The sequence below is a fragment of the Rhinopithecus bieti genome, unplaced genomic scaffold (assembly GCF_001698545.2).
Source record: "Rhinopithecus bieti isolate Rb0 unplaced genomic scaffold, ASM169854v2 scaffold_46101, whole genome shotgun sequence".
Lineage (NCBI taxonomy): Eukaryota > Metazoa > Chordata > Mammalia > Primates > Cercopithecidae > Rhinopithecus > Rhinopithecus bieti.
This window is the reverse complement of record NW_016819049.1, coordinates 700,168-722,872: the sequence shown is the minus strand read 5'-3', so window position 1 is coordinate 722,872 and position 22,705 is coordinate 700,168. Positions and strand designations below refer to the sequence as shown.

General features: G+C 49.6%; 1 protein-coding gene across 5 annotated transcripts; it reads left to right on the top strand.

Moving 5' to 3' along the window:
• The first annotated feature begins 10,994 nt into the window (after nucleotides 1-10,994).
• SLC35C1 (solute carrier family 35 member C1) lies at nucleotides 10,995-20,060 on the top strand. Of its 5 annotated transcripts, none has more exons than XM_017858181.1 (3): nucleotides 10,995-11,059; nucleotides 12,886-13,412; nucleotides 17,837-20,060. In XM_017858181.1, the coding sequence occupies exons 2-3, from the start codon at nucleotides 12,917-12,919 to the stop codon at nucleotides 18,394-18,396; spliced, it is 1,056 nt and encodes a 351-aa protein (XP_017713670.1). In that variant the 5' UTR covers nucleotides 10,995-11,059; nucleotides 12,886-12,916; the 3' UTR covers nucleotides 18,397-20,060. The 5 variants fall into 5 exon arrangements, with proteins under 5 accessions (XP_017713670.1, XP_017713668.1, XP_017713669.1 ...); XM_017858179.1 differs by lacking the exon at nucleotides 10,995-11,059 and adding an exon at nucleotides 11,116-11,223; XM_017858180.1 differs by lacking the exon at nucleotides 10,995-11,059 and adding an exon at nucleotides 11,153-11,491.
• The last annotated feature ends 2,645 nt before the right edge of the window (nucleotides 20,061-22,705 follow it).

Here is a 22,705-nt window from a genome sequence, read left to right as displayed (position 1 = left end):
TCACCCTCTGCTCACCTCCTGCTGTGTGGCCCAGTTCCTAACAGGCCACAGACCAGTACCAGCCCATGGCCCAGGGATTAGGGACCCTGACTTATGTTGTAAAGTTAGGTTATTTATTTGAGATCTTTCTTCTTTTTTAAAGTAGGCATTTATAACTATGACTTTCCCTCTGAGCACTGCTTTTGCTGCATCCTATCAGTTTTGGTATGTTGTTATTTCATTTTCATTCATCTCAGTGTTTTCTTATTTCACTTGTAATTTCTTCTCTGGCCCACTGGTTATTTAACAATATATTGCTTAGGCCAGGTGTGGTGACTCGCGCCTGTAATCCTAGCACTTTGAGAGGCCGAGGTAGGTGGATCACGAGGTCAGGAGTTCGAGACCAACCTGGCCAACATGGCGAAACCCCATCTCTACTAAAAATACAAAAATTAGCCAGGCATGGTGGCATGCTCCTATAATCCCAGCTACTCAGGAGGCTGAGGCAGGAGAATCACTTGAACCTGGGAGGCAGAGGTTGCAGTGAGCTGAGGCTGTGCCACTCCACTCCAGCCTGGGTAACAGAGTAAGACTGTGCTTCAAAAAAACAAAACAAAACAAAACAAAAAACAAAGAATACATTGCTTAATTTCCACATATTTGTGAATTTTCCAGGTTTTTTTCTGTAATTGCTTTCTAGTTTTATTTCATGTTAATTGGAAAAGATACTTAATACAATTTCAATCTTTTAAATTTTATTAAGACTTGTTTTGTGGCCTAACATATATATGGTCTAGCCTGGAAAATGTTCCATGTGCACTTGAGTAGACTATGTATTCTGTGGTTGCTGGGTGGAGTGTTCTTTTTCTTCGTAATTTTTTAAAAAAGAAATAAATCACAATGGGTAGTACAAATTTGGGCTCTAAAGCCACTGTTTTTTTTGTGGGGGGGGAAGAGGGCATTTTGGTGTTGGGGTTTTTTTGTTGGTTTTGATTGTTTGTTTTTTGTTTTTTGTTTTTTGTTTTTCAGGCAGAGTATGGTTCCATTGCCGAGGCTGGAGAGCAGTAGCACAATCACGGCTCACTGCAACTTCCACTTCCTGAATTCAAGCAATTCTCATGCCTCAGCCTCCCGAAGAGCTGGGATTACAGGCATGCACCGCCATGCTGGGCGAATTGTTGTATTTTTAGTAGAGACCAGGTTTTGCCATGCTGTCCAGGCTGGTCTCAAACTCCTGACCTCAAGTGATCCGCCCACCTCAGCCTCCCAAAGTGTGAGATTACAACTGTAAGCCACCGCACCTGGACTTGGAGTGTTCTATATAAGTCAATTATGTCTAGTTTATATACAGTGTTGTTCTAGTTCCTCTATTCATTATTGAAAGCACGATATTGCAGTCTCCAGCAATTATTGTGGGCCCGATGTACAAACTGAATGTTTGTGTCTTCCCAAGATTTGTATGTTGAAGTCCTAACACCTATTATGACTGTATTAGGAGACAGGACCTCTAAGGAAGTAATTAAAGTTAAGTGATGTCGTAAAGGTGGAGCCCTGATCCAGCGGGATCAATGTACTTATAAGAAGAGAAACCCAACAGCTATCTTTCTCTCTCTCTCTTTCTCTCTCTCTCTGCACATGCACAAAGTGGTCATGTAAGTACACAGAGAGATGGCAACTGCCTACAAGCCAAGAGAAAAAGCCTTAGAATGAAACCGACTTTGGACTGGGCACAGTGGCTCATGCCTGTAATCCCAGCACTTCGGGAGGCCAAGGTGGGCAGATCACCTGAGGTCAGGAGTTCAAGACCAGCCTGGCCAATATGGTGAACGCATCTCTACTGAAAATACAAAAAATACTGGGGCATGGTGGCGTGTACCTGTAATCCCAGCTACTCAGGAGGCTGAGTCAGGAGAATCACTTGAACTTGGGAGGCAGAGGTTGCAGTCAGCCAGGATGGTGCCACTGCACTGCATTCTGGGTGACAGGGCAAGACTCCGTCTCAAAAAAAAGAAGAAAAAAAGAATGAAACCTACTTTGAAGGCACCTTGATCTTGGACTTCCCAGCCTCTAGAGCTTTGAGAAATTAATGTATGTTGTTTAAGGTACCCAGTCTGTGGTATTTTGTTATAGCAGCCCATCAACTGGTGACTGGACAAACATACTGTGGTACATGATAAAAGGAACCAAAACTGATACATGCAACAACATGGATGAACCTCAAAAGCACCATGTTAAGTGAAAGAAGTCAGACACAAAAGGCTATACACTTTATGATTCCATTTGTATGACATTACGGAAAAACCAAAACTAGGCAGGGAAATTAGTTTCCTGATGACCAGAGGGAACTTTTTAGGGTGACAGAACTATTCTTTATCTTGATTTCATGGTGATTACCCAAGTATAGACATTTGTTAAAACTCATAAAACCGCACACCTAAGAATGATCAATTTTCCTGTATGTAACACATACCTCAATAAACCTAACTTTAAAGAAATTTTAAATTATGTGCAGGAATGCTACTTTCAGCAAGGCGCGGTGGCTCACGCCTGTAATCCCAGCACTTTGGGAGGCCGAGGCGGGCAGATCACTTGAGATCAGGAATTTGAGACCAGCCTAGGCAACATGATGAAACCCCATCTCTACTAAAAATACAAAAAGTAGCCGTGTGTGGTGGCATGTGCCTGTAATCCCAGCTACTCAAGAGGCTGAGGCAGGAGAATCTCTTGAACCCAGGAGGTGGAGGTTGCAGTGAGCCGAGATTGCGCTACTGCACCCCAGCCTGGGAGACACAGCGAGACTCTGTCTCAAAAAAAAAAGGAATGCTACCTTCTCTGTACCTTAAAAGGTTCCATTGCTCTCAAAATCACACACTGCACATTTGTCATGCTAAGTAGTCTCTCATTTTCAACTGAAGTTAGTGAAAAAAACAAGATTTTTTTTTTTCTTTTTTTTTGAGGTGGAGTCTTACTCTGTCACCCAGGCTGGAGTGCAGCGCGTGCCATCTCGGCTCACTGGCAACCCTTCCCTCTCCTAGGTTTCAAGCGATTCTCCTGCCTCAGCCTCCCAGTAGCTGAATTATGGTAAGGTATCCTGCCAACGTTTTTGTTGTTTATTGTCACCCGGCTAGGTTTTGTAGTTTAGTAGAGACGGCCAGGCGTAGTGTTAAACTCCTGACCTCAGGCGATCTTGCCCTCCTGGCCCTCTCAAAGTGCTGCATTACAGGACGTGAGCCACCGCGCCTGCCTAAAACAAGATCCTTTGTAACTTGTAAAAAAAAAAAAAAAAAAAAAAAAAAAAAAAAGGGGAGATACCTCTTTATTTTTAACCCACTTTTTTCTTTCATTATTTTTTTTTTTTATATCTCTTTATCATATTTGAATGAATTTGAATGGAAGTTAATCTATTGTGGATCTTGCACTTGATATCAGAATTTTTCTTCCTTACAAAATTTTGAAGCAGCAAAACAGACACTTTACTTTTAATTGATCCCACAAGATATGACTAATTCTCAAGTAGACATTTTCTTAAGAGATTAATGGTCTAAGTGGAATTAAATAACTACAAGTTAAATATAGTTCCTAAAAATTATTTGATTTAATGTTTAAGCTGCTATTCTGCCAAATAATTCTATAAAGATTGGAATTATAAAAGATAATTGAATCTCTATTATTCTGCCTAGTATTCTTATTTAAATTTGTATAAACATTTGTTGGCTCCTAAAGAATAAAATGTTCTTCCCAAAGTTATCTAGCTAACACACTCTCTTAATATTCATATGAACTATCAGGCTATTTTCTATTTATTTAAATATTTGAAACCTAACAATTACGCTTGCAAATAAAATTCACACCTCTCAATTATCATTAATTATTGTACCATTTTATCCTGGAATAATAAATATATGTGTATTCACCAACTGACAGAAATAATTTCAACATATAAAGCATGAAAGGAGATTTTTTTCAGTTCAAGTGACTTTTAAAATGTTTACCTATATCTGAACCTGAATGTCCAGATATTAATAAATCCAAATGACCTGCCTTATTTGTATTCCTGACATAATTACACTGGTTAAATATTACGCCCCTTTCTCAATCACAAGATCTTTGATCTTGCAAAATTTCAGAGATGTCAGAATGACACCAAAATAAGCATTCAGCTATTTACCTTCCAAAGACCAAAACCCAGGTGAAATAGAAGAATCTGGCTGAGTCAGAAGGCTGAAACCAAACTTCAAAGCCTGTTGACTCACAGTGGTTCTCATCTAGATTGGGAGTGATTAGGCAACCGGCTCCCCAGCCAGGGACAGTTCCACAGTCCAGCTCTTCATTGACTCAATCAACAAACATTCATTGAACACCTACTATGTGCCAAGCTCGGTGCTAGGCACAAAGAATCCTGCAGTGAAAAAAACAGAGTCCGGTTGGAGAGAGAGAAGTAAACAGTTAGTAGACCATAGTGTGTCAGATAGATTTCAATGTATTAACAGTCCCAACTATTGTCCCACCTGTATTCAATACAGGTAGATATGCTGTCCTGTAACTTTGTACCCTCCTCATACTCTGACTTTGCTCTGCCTAGGGGGGTGCTTTGGCCAATAGAATAAATAAGGCAGAAGTGATGTTGTACCAATTCTGAGCATAAGTTTCAAAAGGCCCTGCCATTTTTGCTCTCTCTCAGATCTCTGATCACCATAAGAACAAGCCGGCCAGGTGTAGTGGCGCATGCCTATAATCCCAGCACTTTGGGAGGCCAAGGCAGGCAGATCACCTGAGGTCAGGAGCTCGAGACCAGCCTGGCCAACATGGTGAAACCCTGTCTCTACTAAAAAAAAAAATATATATATATATATATATATATATATATATTAGCCAGGCATGGTGGCACGTGCCTGTAGTGCCAGCTACTCAGGAGGCTGAGACAGGAGAATTGCTTGAACCCAGGAGATAGAGGTTGCAGTGAGCCAAGATCATACCACTGCAATCTAGCATGGGCAACAGAGTGAGACTCCATCTCAAAAAAATGATAATAATAAAGAAAAATTCCAGGCTAGCCTCTTGAAGGATGAGAGACCCCATGAAGGGGAGCCCAGTTATCCCAACTGAGACCATGCTAAACCAGTCTATAGCCACCTGACCACCAAACATGTAAGCCCAGCCAAGATCAGCAGAACTGCCCAATTCACCCATAGATCCATGAGCTCAATTTTGAAAAGCCTTGTTACACAGCAATAGCTAATTGATAGAGTGCTAGTGCAATGATGAAGAATGTGCCCAGTGCCAAGAGGATTCTTAGGAATTGTTGAAAAACCAGCACAGGGAAAAAAAAACACAAGGAAAACTAATAATAGGTAACTAAATGACAGACACTATGCTAAATAATATATTATTACCATTCTGTATTTTAAAATACAGCATTTGGCCAGGAGCAGTGGCTCACACCTGTAATTCCACCACTTTGGGAGGCTGAGATGGGCAGATAACCTGAGGTGAGGAGTTTGAGACCAGCCTGAACAACATGGTGAAACCCCATCTCTACTAAAAATACAAAAATTAGCCAAACACGGTGGCAGGCGCCTGTAATCCCAGCTACTCAGGAGGCTGAGGCAGGGGAATTGCTTCAAGCCAGAAGGCGGAGGCTGCAGTGAGCTGAGATCGCACCACTGAACTCCAGCCTGGGCAAAAAAGCAAGACTCCATCTCAAAAAAACAAAAAAAAAAGAACGTACAGCTTTCAAGTTCAAGACCAGCCTGGCCAACAGAGAAAAACCCTGTCTCTAATGAAAATGCAAAACTCAGTAGCACATGGTAGCATATGCCTGTAATCCCACCTACTAAGGAGGCTGAGGCACAAGAATCGCTTAAACCCAGGAGGCAGAAGTTGCAGTGTGCCAAGATCATACCATTGCACTCCAGCCTGGGTGACAGAGGGAAACTCTGTCTGCAAATACAGCTTTCAGGCTGGGTGCAGTAGGCCTGTAATCCTTTGAGAGGCCCAAGTGGGCAGATCCCTGAAGCCCACGAGTTCAAGACAAGCTTGGGCAACATGGTGAAACTTTGTCTCTACAAAAAAAAATTTTTTTTAATTAGCCACATACCTGTAGTCCCAGCTACTTGGGAGGCTGAGGTGAGAGGATCTCTTGAGCCCAGGAGGTGGAGGCTGCAGTGAGCCATGATCGTATCACTGCACTGCCTGGGTAATAGCAAAAACCCTGTCTCAAAACAAACAAACAAATACAGCTTAGCTTATAAAGCAGTGAACCTAAGACTTGAACCTAGGTCCATGTCATTTTAAAAGGGAAGGTTTCCATTGCTCTACTGTACCACAAGAGAGAGGAGAAAAAAGTAAAAAAAAAAAAAATTAGTGAGAGGATTCTTATTCTGTGGCTCCAAAATTGAAATTGCTTAACTCAGTTGATTTATGCCATTATTCATTCATTTATATAAGCTGTATGTTAAACTTGGGTTCTTGATGTTCATTTCAGACCATTCAAAACCTGTGAGGGGGTAAAAGTGCTATCAGCATGCCAGGGTGAGGTGTCCCTAAATCATCCGAACTGAACAGTAAACCTAGGGATGGGGAAAACAGAAAGAGCGTTTGGAAGATGTTTGCTAAATTAAACCGATTTCAAACTCCCAGGCATCCACAGCAGCCCACCTCACCACCACCTCATTGCACCTGCCAGTTTACAGCAGAGACTAAGAGAAAGAAGTCAACCTTAACCTGCACCCGCCTGCTGGCAGCCCTTCTGCAAACACACCAGTATGTACACATCCTGGTCTACACTTCCTGCTGCCCGGCTCTTTTCCTTTCTCTCTGCCCCTGCTCTTGGAATCCCACCACTTAAGAAGGTGGGGTTGTGGTGTCCAAACACACTCCCTGGCACTGGCCAGTTCCTGCCCTAACCTCTCTCCTTCGACAGGGAGAAATGCCCACAATGTTATCTAGGGTTTTCTGATTGCAAGCAACAGACACAGACTTCAGCCAAGTTATGCAAAGAAATGGTTAATAGAAGAGTCCAGGGAAGCTCACAGAACTGAGGAAAAAGCTGAAGAATCAGGCTGGGATGGAACCACAATCAGGGCAGCTCTGGAAATCTCAGTTGCAGGAAACCGTGAATGGTCTCTCTGGATGTTGCTGCAACTGCGAATCAGCTATAACCAATTTCAGGCTTTGTTGTTGTTGCGTCTGCTCTGGATTCCATTTCAGAGAGAGAAAAAGTAAATAATTGGTTTATTAGTCTTGCCTGGGTTATGTACCTTTGGCTAGGTTATGCCCTTAGGCTAGAGGAGAGCAGGAGTCTGGGTTGATGGCCCCAGAACACTAAAACAGCCAAGGTGGGACACTACCAACAAGAAATGGGACCAGGCGCAGTGGCGCACATCTGTAATCCCAGCACTTTGGGAGACCAAGGCAGGCGGATCACTTGAGGTCAGGAGTTTGAGATCAGCCTGGCCAACACGGCGAAACCCCGTCTCTATTAAAATAAAATTTAAAATTTAAAAAAGAAAATGAGCCGGGCATGGTGGCGTGTGCCTGTAATCCCAGCTACTTGGGAGGCTGAGGTAGGAGAATCGCTTCAACCAGGGAGGTGGAGGTTGCAGTGAGCCAAGATCATGCCACTGCACTCCAGCCTGGGTGACAGAGCGAGACTCCATCTCAAAAATAAAAAAGGATGCTCTTACTAGATGCCTCCTGCCCATACCTCCTTTACATCTCATCACAAAAGGAATGGACAGGAGCAGCTCAGAGTGGCCATCGGCAGACAGAATCTAATAGGAAGGCCTCCCCAAGGAAGGGACGTCTACAGTGAGCCCTCAAAGATATGCTAGCCAGGTGTAGGGATGAGTGTGGGAGAGCTCTGAACAAAGTAGGAACCTTCCACATTGCCTTCCCGGCTTCCAAGGCAGGCTCCTCATGTGGACACTGGTAGCTTGCTCTCCAGCATTCATCCCCTTGTGATAATACCTCCCAAAATTCACTTGCAGTGCCCTCCCCAACTCTCAGCCCGCCTTGTCTGGGCCTTTGGCTAGCAACCCCCAGTTCCCAGGAAGTGGAGCTTGTGACACAGGGCTTAAACAGAGGGCTGATCTTATCTACTTGGCCACCGTGATTGGTCAGGGTGGTCATGTGACCTGAGCCAGGCCAATCAGAGTGAACCTCAAGACTTTGGAAGAACAGTGATTTTTTCCCCCCACTGGATTTCAACCAGATGGTGTAAGATGTGGAATAGCTGAAGGCATTTTGCCACCACATGGAGCCTCAGAACAAAATCAGTATTTGGATAAGAGCCTACACCAGGATCTGTAATAACTGGGTCAAGCTGCACCTAAAACTAGTAGATCTCTGAGACTTCCCAGTGACATAAGCCAGTAAATTTCATGTGGCTTCAATGGGCCCTCCCCTACAACCCACTTACCATCTGGGATGAGAATCAGAGTCTTTTACCTTAGAAGCCATTAAGTCTGGCTCCCCTTCCGTCTTACTGATGGGAAAACTGAGGTCTAGAGTGATGGAGAAATTATCTAAAATCTCAAGATTGTAGCCACCAGGCCAAGAACTAAAAGTCTGGGGAGGTTTGTGCCATGCCTTGATGTGTCTCCAGGTGGATCTGCGCCATGGACTCGCAGAATGAAGTGTTAACTCAGCTGCTGAACCCTCTCTTTCCTCACCCCCAGCCAAGATTGAGACAAATCTGTTGCTTTTTTTCTTTTCTTTTCTTTTTTTTTGAGACAGAGTTTCGCTCGTTGCTAGGGCTGGAGTGCAATGGCGCAATCTTGGCTCACTTCAACCTCCACCTCCCGGGTTCAACTGATACTCCTGCATCAGCCTCCTGAGTAGCAGGGATTACAGGCACCCACCACTATGCCCGGCTAAGGTTTGTATTTTTAGTAGAGATGGGATTTCACCATGTTGGCCAGGCTGGTCTTGAACTCCTGACCTCAGGTGATCTGTCTGCCTCAGCCTCCCAAAGTGACAGAGGGTGAGTCACTGCATCTGGCCAAAAGCTGTTGCTTTTGTGATCCCCCTGGGATTTATCGGTGAAGCAACAGTTTCTGGTTTTGTTTTTCACAAACCTACTACGTTAGTTTCCTAGAGCTGCTGTAACAAATTACCACACTTCTGTGTGTTCCCAGAAGTTCTCAAGCCACATAGGTATAAATCCACTGACACCTGAACCTGGGAAGTTAGTTCTGTTCACTGTGACTGGCAGAAATAATTTCCTGCTGATATTATTAGTGGCTCCCAGCCAAGGCAAGAAAATGAGACTACACCCATAAAGGGACTATTACAGCCCTTCAGATGCCATGTTGATGATCTTATGCTCCACCTCACACCAAATTCACACGCTGGGTAATCACTCTTGGCAAGACCTAAAACTTCACCCTTTGTGGATGGTTTAAACAATTAACATCCCTTAAAGAAAATTCAAAAGCAAATCGTTTATGCAAGGTACACAATTCCTGGGGCCTTAGACCCCTAAGAAACATCCTTACCACTCCTTTCCCTCATAAGGGATAAAAAGGATTAGAATCCAGGAAACTTGCTGTACTGGCCTGTTACAACCTTAATCCAAGGGAGCGACACTAATGACAGAATTTCAGGTATGATATAAGGTGAGAGACTGAAGATAGGGGTGTACTTTGGCCTCCATAGAGAGCCCACACTGTCCCCCACACACACAGCACTGACTGCCCCTAGGCCTCTCTCAGCGAAGTGCTTCTGGCCTATATACAATATATATCTCTTCCCTCCAGTTCAAGGTGGCAGGAGTCATCAGACAAATTCCTGCTAATGTGCCAAGGACAAGGCCCTTCCAGGTCACCAGTGCCTCTCAGAGACAAGTTTGCCCTGTCATTAAATTATTTGTCATGGTGAGCTCTCGGGCATAAGAGAGGAGAGACTGAAACAGGTACGCATTGCTCTTAATAAACCAAAACCCACACCTTCAAAGGAAAATCCCAGAGGTAGACTCTCCAGGTGCGGTTCAGGAGACCAGCTCAGTCCCTTTTAAGCCTTTCTTTCCCCAAAAGGATATTTTGGTTCCAAAAGTGACAAGATAACCAGACGGTATCCTCCAGGTGGAGAACAGCCCATAACTAGGAAGCAGAGTCTCATCCCTTGAGGAGGAAGAGGGCAGTGCTAGTACCTGGGGCTAGTGGAAGAGGGTAGGGTGTGGGCCGGGCTTGCTCTGGGGCAGCTGTTCACTTCACTGCAGCCTGCAACCCTCCCATTTCCCTACAGCCCACCCAGGACTGCACTCAGCTCCAGTGAAGGTTTGTGCAGTTAGGATCTGAGAGTTTAAATTACTATATAGGTTTTACCTTTTTATTCTGGAAATTTGCAAATGTACACAAAAGTAAGGAAACTCTTATAATGGATCCTCGTGTATTTATGCCCAGCTACAGTTATTAATGGCTTATCTTGTTTAATCTATCGACCTTTTAAAAAAATCTTTTTGAGGTCGGGCGCAGTGGCTCACGCTTGAATTCCCAGCAGTTTGGGAGGCCGAGGCCGGCGGATCACCTGAGGTCAGGAGTTAGAGAACAGCCTGGCCAACACAGCGAAACCCCGTCTCTACTAAAAATACAAAAAAATAAACGGGCGTGGTGGTGGACGCCTGTAATTCCAGCTATTCTGGAGGCTGAGGCAGGAGAATAGCTTGAACCCGAATCGCTTGAACCCGGGAGACGGAGGTTGCAGTGAGCTGAAATGGCACCACTGCACTCCAGCCTGGGCGACAGAGCGAGACGCCGTCTCAAAAAGAATAAATAAATAAATAAATATAAAAAATATTTTTGGTGAGTATTCTGAGTATTTTAAAACAAATCCCAGCCATGACATCATCTTAACTGTTCATTAAATGGCACTAATTAAATGGTGCTTAAAATATTACAAACATCTATGTTGGACCATACCACCTAGAGTTCTGTTGCAGAAGGTTGGGACCCACAGGTCAAGCCTAGCCCCTTAGTTTTACCATGAAGATAACTCAGGCCGTTGGAGGAAGTGGCCGCCCAACGCAGGTGCTAGAGCGCGAACCAGAGAAGTCGGTCCTCCGGGTTCCCCCGGCTGCCTGGTGAGTGGCAGACCACAGGCTAGATTTCCCGGGCCCGGTTCCTGGAAGGGGCGGGGGACCCTCCCCTCACTACCGGCTGAAGAATCCGGGCGGTCCCCTCACGCACTTCTGGAAGTGCGCGGCAGGCCAGGGATACAGCCAGGTCCCGGGACGTGCCAGCTGCGGTAACTGAAGCCGGGGTCCCGGGCGGGCGGCGGTACCAGGGACAGGAGAGGCCTTAGAAAGAGGAGGGGGCCTCCGCCCACGACCGTCGGAATCGCCGCCTCTCCGCCGGCACCCCCGGGCCCCATGCCGCTAACAGGCCGGCGAGGCTGGCACGGTGCCCGGGCCCGGGGCGGAAAGCAGGAAGTCGACCCTGCGGGCGCGGCCCAGGGTGCGGCGCTGCAGGTGCGGCGCAGGGTGGCGGGGCGGGCACCCAGTGCACCGGAGGAGGTGAGCGCCAGGTCGCCTTCGCGGCCCGGGGACAGAGGCAGGGACGCTGGAGCTGGTGCGGCTGGACCGGGCGGGGAAACAGTATTTTCTGGAAGGGGTAAGAGATGCTGCCTTGAGCCCTTGGAATCTTGGATCCGGGCCGCCCAGAGAACCTCGATGGGAGCACAGGGATGACAGACTAAGTCCGAAAGAGGCGGCGTGGCCTCCGGCCTCTGGGAGCGCTGCCGGGAGTCTCGGGCTTGGGAGAGGGCCTGGGGGCGGTGAAAATGGGGGGAAAGGAGGGGACCACAACATCGTTGTGGAAGAATGAGTCGGGCTGACAGAGGGTCGTGGAGCTGCAACGCGGGGCTCTGGAGCTGGAGGAGTCCAGGCTGATGGAGCGCCGCCCGGGTCCTGGGTCGGGATTCCGGGAGGTGGACCTGCGAGCCGAGCCGAGCCGAGCCGAGCCGAGTCGGGGGACGGAGGCTCCGGGGCAGACGGAGATGAGGGTGGGCAGGTGAGGGTGATGCAGCCCTTCCAGGAAGCAGGGCGAGGCTCAAGCACACAGAAAAACCTGTGGCCGCCGAGGTCCCCCCGCCAGCAGCGAGCAGCGGATCGCAGGGGCGGGGCTGGGGACTGGAGAACGCCGCCTTTCTGGGGCTGTCGCTTTAAGGGCAAGGCGGGGCGTACGGGCCCTTTAAGGCCACGTGGGGGCGTGCCAGGAAGTGAGTCCCGGGCCCGCCTCGCGGAGAGTCGGCCTCGGATGTCCGGAGGCTCCTGGGCTGAGCCGGCGACAGAGCCGGGGAAGGCAGCGAGACGTGGGCGCCGGCCCAGCCCCCTCCCGCGTCCGTCAGCCCCAAGTCCGGAGCCCCTCTGACCCCTCCGTAGCCCTCCCTCCGGCTGCGCCCGGCCTCCGGCAGCTCCCTCAACGCCTCCCTCCCCCTGCCCACCCCTCCCTCCCACTGCTGCCCATGCCGCCCTCTCGGCAGCTCTTCCCACTCTGCCCCGCGTCCTTTTCTTGCACCTTCGCCCCGCGTACCTCCTCCTGCCCGGCCCTGCCATTCCTCTCCCCTCCCTTCTCTCTGCGACCCCTCCCTGTTAGGCCCCAGCCTCTTCTCCCCTCACAGGTCTTCTCTGCCCTGGCCTCACCGCCTTAGCCTATCCCTCCCCGTTGCCCTGTGTCTTGTCTCAGCAGCCCCCTTGGGGTGGGAGCAGGTTGTGGAGCGGCACAACTGGGCTCACCCCAAAGCAGAATTTCTCTATCCATGAGTACACTGGGGAGGCCTTTAGGCCAACCCCCATGTGACAATCAGGGCTGCGGCTTGCGGAGAGCACAAGTGAGCTCACCGCCCTGGACTCCAGGGAATCAGAGTTCTGGCCGCGGGGTGACCCAGCTCCTGTGCTACCATGAACAGGGCCCCTCTGAAGCGGTCCAGGATCCTGCACATGGCGCTGACCGGGGCCTCAGACCCCTCTACAGAGGCAGAGGCCAACGGGGAGAAGCCCTTCCTGCTCCGGGCATTGCAGATTGCGCTGGTGGTCTCCCTCTACTGGGTCACCTCCATCTCCATGGTGTTCCTTAATAAGTACCTGCTGGACAGCCCCTCCCTGCGGCTGGACACCCCCATCTTCGTCACCTTCTACCAGTGCCTGGTGACCACGCTGCTGTGCAAGGGCCTCAGCGCTCTGGCCGCCTGCTGCCCTGGTGCCGTGGACTTCCCCAGCTTGCGCCTGGACCTCAGGGTGGCCCGCAGTGTCCTGCCTCTGTCAGTGGTCTTCATCGGCATGATCACCTTCAATAACCTCTGCCTCAAGTACGTCGGTGTGGCCTTCTACAATGTGGGCCGCTCGCTCACCACCGTCTTCAATGTGCTGCTCTCCTACCTGCTGCTTAAGCAGACCACCTCCTTCTATGCCCTGCTCACCTGCGGCATCATCGTCGGTGAGTGGCAGCTGGGGCCACGGGGGATAGGGTGGTCATGGGGACTGAAACCCTGAAGAACAACCCTTCTAGGCATCCTAGGATTTCATCTGTCCCAGCTCCTTTGGTGCAGCAGTCATAGGAGAAAGCCTGGGGGCACAGAGAGATCAAGTAACTTACTAAAGGCCACCCAGCAAGTTAGGAGCCCAGCCAGGGCAAGAACAATAGTAGTCATATAGCAACAGTAGCAAGAGCAACTGACATTTGTTGAGTGATTAAAATGTGCCAGGCACATAGATCTTAGCCATATTAACTCAGTTAATCCTCATAACAAGATGGGATTATAATCCACATTTTACAGATGGAAAAACCAAGGCACAGAGAAGTTAAGTAACTTGTCCAAGATCACCCAGCTAATAAGTGGCAGAGCTGGGATCTGAACTCAAGCAATCTGGCTTCGCAGTTCACATGCCCGACCACTGTACTCTGTTGTTTCTCAAGAGCTCAGGTGTCCTGATTTCCCATCCAGTGCTCTTAGTAGAGGACGATATGTCTTTTAATGAATATACCATCACTCTTTGCCAGCTCAGGATAGCGCCTGAGACAGTAGCAAGCGATATGCTTTAAGAGGCCTCAGTTGTCTTCCCAGACTTGATCCTCAGAAAATAATAATTATTGACAGGGAAATTATGCTAATTATTTCACATATAGCATGTCCTTTGTTCTCCCAGAGATCCCCTGGGTTGTGGCATCACTACCAGTGGTCATCTCTATACAAACAAGGAAACTGAGGCTCAGAGATGTTACGTTAGTTGCCCACGGCCACACAGCTAGCAAGCAGCCAGGCTGGGATGCAAACCCATATTAGCCAGACTCCCAGGCAATGCTTCTATCCCCTCTGCTCTTCTTGGAGGTTAGAACTGCAGTATTCAATACAGTAGCCATTGGCCACTTATTTAAATTAAAATTAAGCGAAATGTTAAACATTCATTTCCTCATTTGCAGGTGTTACAATCTGATTTTCTAGCCACATTTCAAGGGCTCAGTAGCCACATGTGACTGAAGGCTATGGTATAGGACAGCACAGGTTAGATGGGCCCATATTTTTCTGGGCCCCATGCTGGATTAGAGAGCCTCCAGCATCCCATTCCCTCCGAGTCTTCCCAGGGCTGCGTCATCTAGGAATGGAATCTTCATTTGAACCTATGCAGGTTTTTCCTGGTGCTATAAAGTTGATCTTATTTGGCCTACATATCATATTCTTTGCTGGTGGCTCAGAGTCCCAGGCTAGATGCACCAGTTGGTGGGGGAAGGGACCCATGCCATGCCACCTGTCCTAGAAAATGTTTCCCCTTGTTGGGCAACTGCTGGATCTAGGGCTGCTGGGTCTAGGTCCAAGAGGGAAGAGGGGAGAAGGTCATGGTTAGAGTGGGGGAAGCTGCAAGACTCCTCCCTGCCAGAACTCTCCCAACCTGCTTCCACTTCCCCCTCAGGGGAACAGGTGTACCTCCCCTCCTCTCTGTCCTCCTCAGATGCCCCAGGGCTCTCTACTTCATTCCTGCTGACCCTGCCAGGAATGGACTCGGGGGTGGAGGCTCCTAGTTGGAGAATTTGCTTGCAGGAAGGTGAAGACACTAGGGTAACTGGGCCCAAATCCCAAAGGTCATCCAAGTAACCAATGGTGAGGTTCTGAGAATGGTGCATTCACCGGTCTGCCTGACTAGGACGGGCTGGGGAGGTGGGTGCTCTCTGCTGACCCAGGTCCTGGCCTCCTATCTGCAGTGTTTCCTCTTTCTTCCTCCTTGTGGGGGAAGACAAGTCTCAGGCAACTATTCTAGGCTTCCCCTCCTAGCTCCGCATGTCACAAAATACCTTTCAAAGCTCCTTCTGGGCTGGGCACAGTGGCTCATGCCTGTAATCCCAGCACTTTGGGAGGCCAAGGCAGGTAGATCACCTGAGGTCAGGAGTTTGAGACCAGCCTGGCCAACATGGTGAAACCCTGTCTCTACTAAAAATACAAAAATTAGCCAGGCATGGTGGCGCTTGCCTGTAATCTCAGCTACTCAGGAGGCTGAGGCAGGATAATTGCTTAAACCCAGGAGGCAGAAGTTGCATTGAGCCAAGAGCACGCCACTGCACTCCAGCCTGGGCAACACAGTGAGACTCAGTCTCAAAAAACAAAAAAGTTCCTTCTGGGTGAGAGTCACTCTAGAACATTGAGGTTGCAGTTGCTTCTGGACTCAGAAGGTCCAGGAGGGCTGTGGGTGCTCTAGCCAAGCAGGTGAGTAGGTGGTGCAGCTCTCTGCCCCCCTCACCCTGCCCCCAGCAGGTCTATGGGTACCCCTTGTGCAAAGGTTCTGTCAAGAAAGAGGAGGGTCAGGCTCTGTGGTTGGGCTGGGCATGGTGGCTCATGCCTGTAATCCCAGCACTTGGGGAGGCCGAGGCGGGTGGATCACCTGAGGTCAGGAGTTCGAGACCAGCCTGGCCAACATGGTGAAGCCCCTCTCTACTAAAAATACAAAAATTAGCCAGGCATGGTGGCGCATCCCTGTAATCCCAGCTACTCAAGAGGCTGAGGCATGAGAATCACTTGAACCCAGGAGGCAGAGGTTGCAGTGAGCCAAGATCATACCACAGTACTCTAACCTGGGTAACAGAGCGAGACTCTGTCTCAAAAAATAAAGAGAAAAAGAGAAAAGTGCTGCGTGTTGAGTGCCTATGATGTAGGAGATATCCTGTCTCCTTTAGTACAACCACCTCCATGACAACTTTCATTCATTCATTCCACAACTAATAATTGGTGGCTAAACACATGCCAGGCACCGTGCCACGCTTTGGGGATACAAGTTTGGAAAAGGTAACCTCAGCTGCTACACTCCTGGAGGGCATGGTGGTGACAGTTACACTAGCATGGTAAGGGCTGTGATGGGGCATGCATAAAAGGGGCTGTGGGAGCTCTGGGCGAGGGAGGGGACCCAGGGACAGGGCAGTCTAAGCAGGCCTTCTGGAGGAAGTTTAGAAACTGGGTTTAGAGGAAGAAGTAGGGACAGAACATTCTAGACAGAAGGAAGAGCATGTGCACGTCTTCATGGCTGGACCACAGTGAGACTCACCAGACACGAGGCTGCCCAGTCAGGCTGATTCCACGTGGTGCAGGTCCTGAGAGCTGTGGTGAGTGAGTCGAATTTCTCCCGAAGGCAGCAGAGAGCCACAGAGGGGCTTCATGCCAGGGCATGGCCTGGGCTGATCTAGACTTCAGGATGATCATTCCGGTTGCAAGGTGGAGAGTAGATTGACTGGAATGGACAGGGAGGTGACCCAGAGAGCTCAGAGAGGTTAAGTAACTTCTCCCGGGCCACTCAGCTTCTAAGCTGCAGAGCCTGATTGGAGGCTAAATCTGTCCCCAAAGCTTTCCCCACTGCCCCGTGTTGCTAGATGCTGTGGCAGGAAGTATAATGTGCATCGTTCAGCCCCTGCCTTCTAGGAGCATGGGATCTGGCTGAAAAGACCAGGCTGTCACCATGGGCAGGGGCCCAGCAGCCCAGAGCAGGCAAGGGGCTTTGAAGGAAAGCGAGGCAGTAAGAGTCCAGGTTCTGGGGCTATCAGGAAAGGATTCCCCCAGAGAGGCCAACTTTGACCTTGACAGATGCGTAGAATCCCCCAGAAAGGAGGAGGGTGTTTCTGGCACAGGACATGAACAAGGACACTGAGGCCCAGGGTGAGAAGCAGGGAGACAAGCAGAGAGGCCAGGGCAACCACAGGACAGAGGAAGGGCTGGCAAAGGTTCAGGGACCCCCGCCTGCCATGCCAAGGAGTATAGTCCCGATATATGGCAGAAGTGGGGAGCCATGGAAGCTCTTTGAGCAGGAAGTAACACAAGATGAGAGTCTCAGAGTCACTGCCCCAAATGACACAAGAGATTCTAACTTAATGCTCCCCATGACATCATAGGCTCGCGTTCCATGCAAGCAGCAGCCAAGACTTAGACAGTGGCAGTCATTTACCCAGGATCACCTTAAATCGCATTAACCACTAAGTGGCACTCATCCTTCAGAACTCAGTTCAAATGTTATTTTCAGATGCCACAGGCCAGCTCAGTCGCCCACTTACGGGCTCTCACAGCACCTTGTACTGCTTTATGGACCTCATTACAATTCTTACAATTGTAATTAAAGAAGTAACTGGGAAGCGATTTGTTTTCATGTCTTTCTCCTCTGCTAGCAGATAAGTTGCCAGAGGAGGTTTTCTTGCCCGGAGCTGCTCCGGTAGTCCATGTAGAGTGCCTTGCCTGCAGTAGAGACTCTGGCTGTGCTTATTGGAGGGAGGCCTAGGGAGGAGGGGGGAGGGCCGCAGTACTCAGTCTGTGAACTTTGGTGTCTGATCCTCTGTCCTCCTCCTCATCCCTCTTCCCCATCTTTCCCCCACTCCTCCTCTCCCCACTGCAGGGGGCTTCTGGCTTGGTGTGGACCAGGAGGGGGCAGAAGGCACCCTGTCGTGGCTGGGCACTGTCTTTGGCGTGCTGGCCAGCCTCTGTGTCTCGCTCAACGCCATCTACACCAAGAAGGTGCTCCCGGCGGTGGACGGCAGCATCTGGCGCCTGACCTTCTACAACAACATCAACGCCTGCGTCCTCTTCCTGCCCCTGCTCGTGCTGCTCGGGGAGCTTCAGGCCCTGCATGACTTTGCCCAGCTGGGCAGTGCCCACTTCTGGGGGATGATGACGCTGGGCGGTCTGTTTGGCTTCGCCATCGGCTATGTGACAGGACTGCAGATCAAGTTCACCAGTCCCCTGACCCACAATGTGTCGGGCACGGCCAAGGCCTGTGCCCAGACGGTGCTGGCCGTGCTGTACTACGAGGAGACCAAGAGCTTCCTCTGGTGGACGAGCAACATGATGGTGCTGGGCGGCTCCTCCGCCTACACCTGGGTCAGAGGCTGGGAGATGAAGAAAATTCCGGAGGAGCCCAGCCCCAAAGAGGGCGAGAAGAGCGCCATGGGGGTGTGAGTGCCACAGGCACCCTGGATGGCCTGGCCCCGGGGCCCGTACGCAGGTGGGGCCAGCACAGCAGTGAAGGCGGTCCCCTGGACCCCAGAAGGATGCTGTGGTGTGGACTGGGCGCTACTTACAGACCCAATCAAAATACGGTGGTTGAGAAGGAACCAGTGTTTACAAGTAGTATCAGAAATTTGAAGGAACCAGTGTTTATAAGTAATATCAGAAAGTTGCCAAACCCGTCTCTACCCTCTCGTGTTTCTGAGTTTTTGTCCTTCCCGAGGGAGTACCCTAGTGAGAGTTGAACCCCTTCCTTCCGCCTCCAGGGTCTGTCTGCCTCCACATCACTCTGAGGACAGGGACAAGCAACAACCTTGAAGGGACAGCAATGGCAAAGCCACAAAGGCTTCACTGTACTCAGGGGAGATGGCCCCACCACAGCCACCTGGAGAGGGTTGGGAAACCTTCCATCTGCGGTGGGCAGGCAGCCTCACCCTGGGCCCACAAACCAGCCTTCCTTCGGAGGAACGTGTGGGCTGGACTGAGGGAGGAAATGATCGAGTTCCCTCTGAGACCAGCAGATCCCCAGGGGCTGCTGGGCAGTGTCCTGGGAATGGGGTGGATTGTGAGAAAGTGCCCACCATCTGCACCCTGTATGTCCAGCTTTTGAACACAAGGGAACCATGCTTCTCTTAGAGGTTAAGCAGGGTCATTAACATCCTCCCCCCGTCCCTAACACCACATTGTCCTGCGTGGCTCCTCTGGCCCTGAGTGGCACCTGCTCCTCTGGTCTCCCAACACCTGGCTCAGGTAACAGCCTTCTGAAAGCAGAGCCAGGGAGCCGCCTCTCTCTTCTCCCAGTTCTGCCTCCCCCACAGCCTTCCTCCCCAGGTGGGGCTGATGGAGCAAGGGTCCAGACTAACAGCCTTCCACCCCAGCTGTGTCTGGCACCCCTAGATCTCTGCAAGGGAGGTGTTATAGCTTGTTCTGAGCCGCTTGCCTTGTGACGGTAAGACACCAGCCTTTACATTCTTCCCTGAGGTTGCGGCTGACAGGGCCTACTTGGCCCCACTCTTAGTCCAGCGAGCTCCTATATCAAGATGCCGTAGGCTGGGTGGCTTACAAACAACAGAAACTTATTGCTCACAGTCCTGGGGGCTGGGACGTCCAGCAGATTCGGACTCCGCTGAGGGCTGTTTCCCATTCCATAGATGGTGCCTTCTCGCTGTATCCTCAATGGTAGAAGCACAAACAAGCAAGCTCCCTCCTGCCTCTTTTATAAGGACTCTAACCCCGTTCATGAGGGCTCCGCCCCTGTGACCCAATCAGCTCCGAAGGCCCCACCTCCTAATACCGTCACATTGGGGGTGAGAATCCCAACATGAATTTGCGGGGTGGGGGAGGGATACACACAAATGTTGGGACCATAGCACCCTTCACCGCACCCTCCTGCCCTCAGGGTGTCTTTCACTCGCCGGCCCTTCTGGTGGGCATTTGGTACATCCTTTCTCTTAGGGTGATTTCTGAGGTCTTTAGTCCGTATAGTGAAAAGCTGGGGAGAGTGGGTCTTCTCCCCCGTCCCTCTCCAGTCCCCTCACAATCCCAGGTGGGTTCTAATGCAGCTGCTGGGGCCTGATGCCCTGAGTTGTTTGTGATTCAATAAAGAATCAGTAAGATCCTGTGTGTGTGGCCTGAGGGAAGAGGAAGCAGGGCTGGAGAGCATTTATGAACAGGGCCGGAGCCGGGGAGGGGGGGCCGGGTGGAGGTTTGTGAACAGGGCCCTGGGGTGGTGGGGAGCTGGGGATCTGTCAGGAAGGAGGGCTCATCCCTGCCTTCACCAAGCCCACCCACTAGCAGGCAGCCTTTGTAGGAGCTGGTTCTTTGTAAGGATACCAGGCTCCTTCCTGGAAGGTAGGTGACCAGACTTCAAGTTTCCTATTAGTTGTCATTGTCATTTACTGGGTGCTTGTTGGGGGCCATAGGCTGTGCTGAGTGTTGTACATCCATCCTTGTGAAGTTGTGAAGTTCATCTTCACAACTCCCCGTGGCCCCTGAGGTGGGAGCTGTCACTGATCTCTTTTTTTTTTACAGATGAGGAGACTGAGGCTCAGAGAGGGCCCCAGGAAGGAAGAGGCAGGAGGAGGATTCAGAGGTCTGTGCCTTCAGAGCTTGGTACCTAACTCTACCCCAGCATTCTGAGTCCAATACCCAGCACTTTTTTGTTGTTGTTAAACAGGCGTGCTATGTCACCCAGGCTGGGCAATGGTACAGTCTTGGCTGACTGCAACCTCCATCTCCTGGGTTCAAGCAATTCTCCTGCCTCACTCTCCCAAGTAGCTGGGATTACAGGTACCCGCCAACACACCTGGCTAATTTTTCATATTTTTAGTAGAGACGGGGTTTCACCATGTGGACCAGGCTGGTCTGAAACTCCTGACCTCAGGTGATCCACCTACATCAGCCTCCCAAAGTGCTGGGATTACAGGCATGAGCCGCCATACCCTGCCTACCCAGCACTTTTCTGAGCACCTGTTATATGCCAGGCACTGTGGTAGGCTGTCTTCGTCCACTTAGTGTCGCTATAAGGGAATATCTGTGGCTGGGTAATTTATAAATTAAAAAAGACTTATTGGTTGGGCATGGTGACTCTAGCCTCTAATCCCAGCACTTTGGGAGGCCAAGGCAGAAGGATCACGAGGTTAGGAGTTTGAGACTAGCCTGGCCAACATAGTGAAACCCCGTCTCTACGAAAAATGCAAAAATCAGCCAGGTGTGGTGGCACACACCTGTAGTCCCCGCTACTCAGGAGGCTGAGGTAGGAGAATCGCTTAAACCTGGGAGGCGGAGGTTGCAGTGAGCCAAGATAACGCCATTGCACTCCAGCCTGGGTGACAAAGTGAGACTCCGTCTCCAAAAAAAAGGCTTATTTGACTGATGATTCTGATGTCGGGAAAAGTTCAAGGTTGGGCATCTGGTGAAGGCCTCAGGCTGCTTTCACTCTGGGAGAGCCAGCTGTGCAGGGATCACATGTTGAGGTGGGGAAGCAAGACAGGAAAGAGGAGATGTCCCGGCTCTTTTTTTTTTTTAAGGCAGGGTCTCACTCTGTCGCCCAGGCTGGAGTGCAGTGGCACAATCAGCAATCCTCCCACTTTAGTCCTTCAGCTAGGACTACAGACATGCACACTATGCTCCGGGTGGATTTTTTTGTTTTATTTTGGTAAAGACAGGGTCTTTTATGTTTCCCGGGCTGGCTTTGAACTCCTGGCCTCCAGCGATCCTCCTACCTCAGCCTCCCAAAGTGCTGAGATTTCAGGCGTGAGCTACCACGCGGGTTGCCAGGCTCTTTTTAACAACTAGTTATCATGAGACTAACAGAGCAAGAACTCACCACCCACTCAGGGAGGATATTACTATAGAGAAAAATAATCTTAAGAATTAATCTGTATTATCTTAATAATAAAATTTATATTAAGAATATTAACAAGTCAGGCACAGTGGCTCACACCTATAATCCCAGCACTTTGGGAGGCTGAGGTGGGCGGATCACGAGGTCAGGAGATCGAGATCATCCTGGCTGCCATGGTGAAACCCCGTCTCTACTAAAAGATACAAAAACTTAGCCAGGCGTGGTGTCGGCCGCCTGCGGTCCCAGCTGCTCAGGAGGCTGAGGCAGGAGAATGGCATGAACCCGGGAGGCGGAGCTTGCAGTGAGCCAAGATCGCGCCACTGCACTCCAGCCCGGGTGACAGAGTGAGACTCCATCTCAAAAAAAAAAAGAATATTAACAAGTGATTATTAATCTATATTAATAATATTTAATTAATATATTGTTAATATATGGTTAATGTATTATTAGTAATATAATAGTATATTAGTAATATTAATACATAATAGTTAATGTATTAATATAATCAACATATTGATTATATGATTATTGATATATTAATATATAATTTATATAGTATCATTAATCATATAATAATTGATATATTATTAATTCATGAATAATATAGATTATTCGTGTGGCATCTGCCCCTGTGACCCTCCCATTAGGCTCCCACCTCCAACATCGAGATCAAATTTCAACATGAGGTTTGGTGATAAACATCCACACTATAGCAGTTGTATTAATATGAAGACCCGGATCTGCTTCCAGGGGCTCGCACATAAACATGTATTCCAGCCCCATAACAGAAGCCACGTTGGAGAGCTAAACATATTGCCATGAGCAAGCAGAAGGTGGACAGACCAAGTTTGGGGAGTCAGCCAGGTCCTCACAAGGGCCAGGATATTGGAACAGGCTTACGGAGTGAGCAGAGGC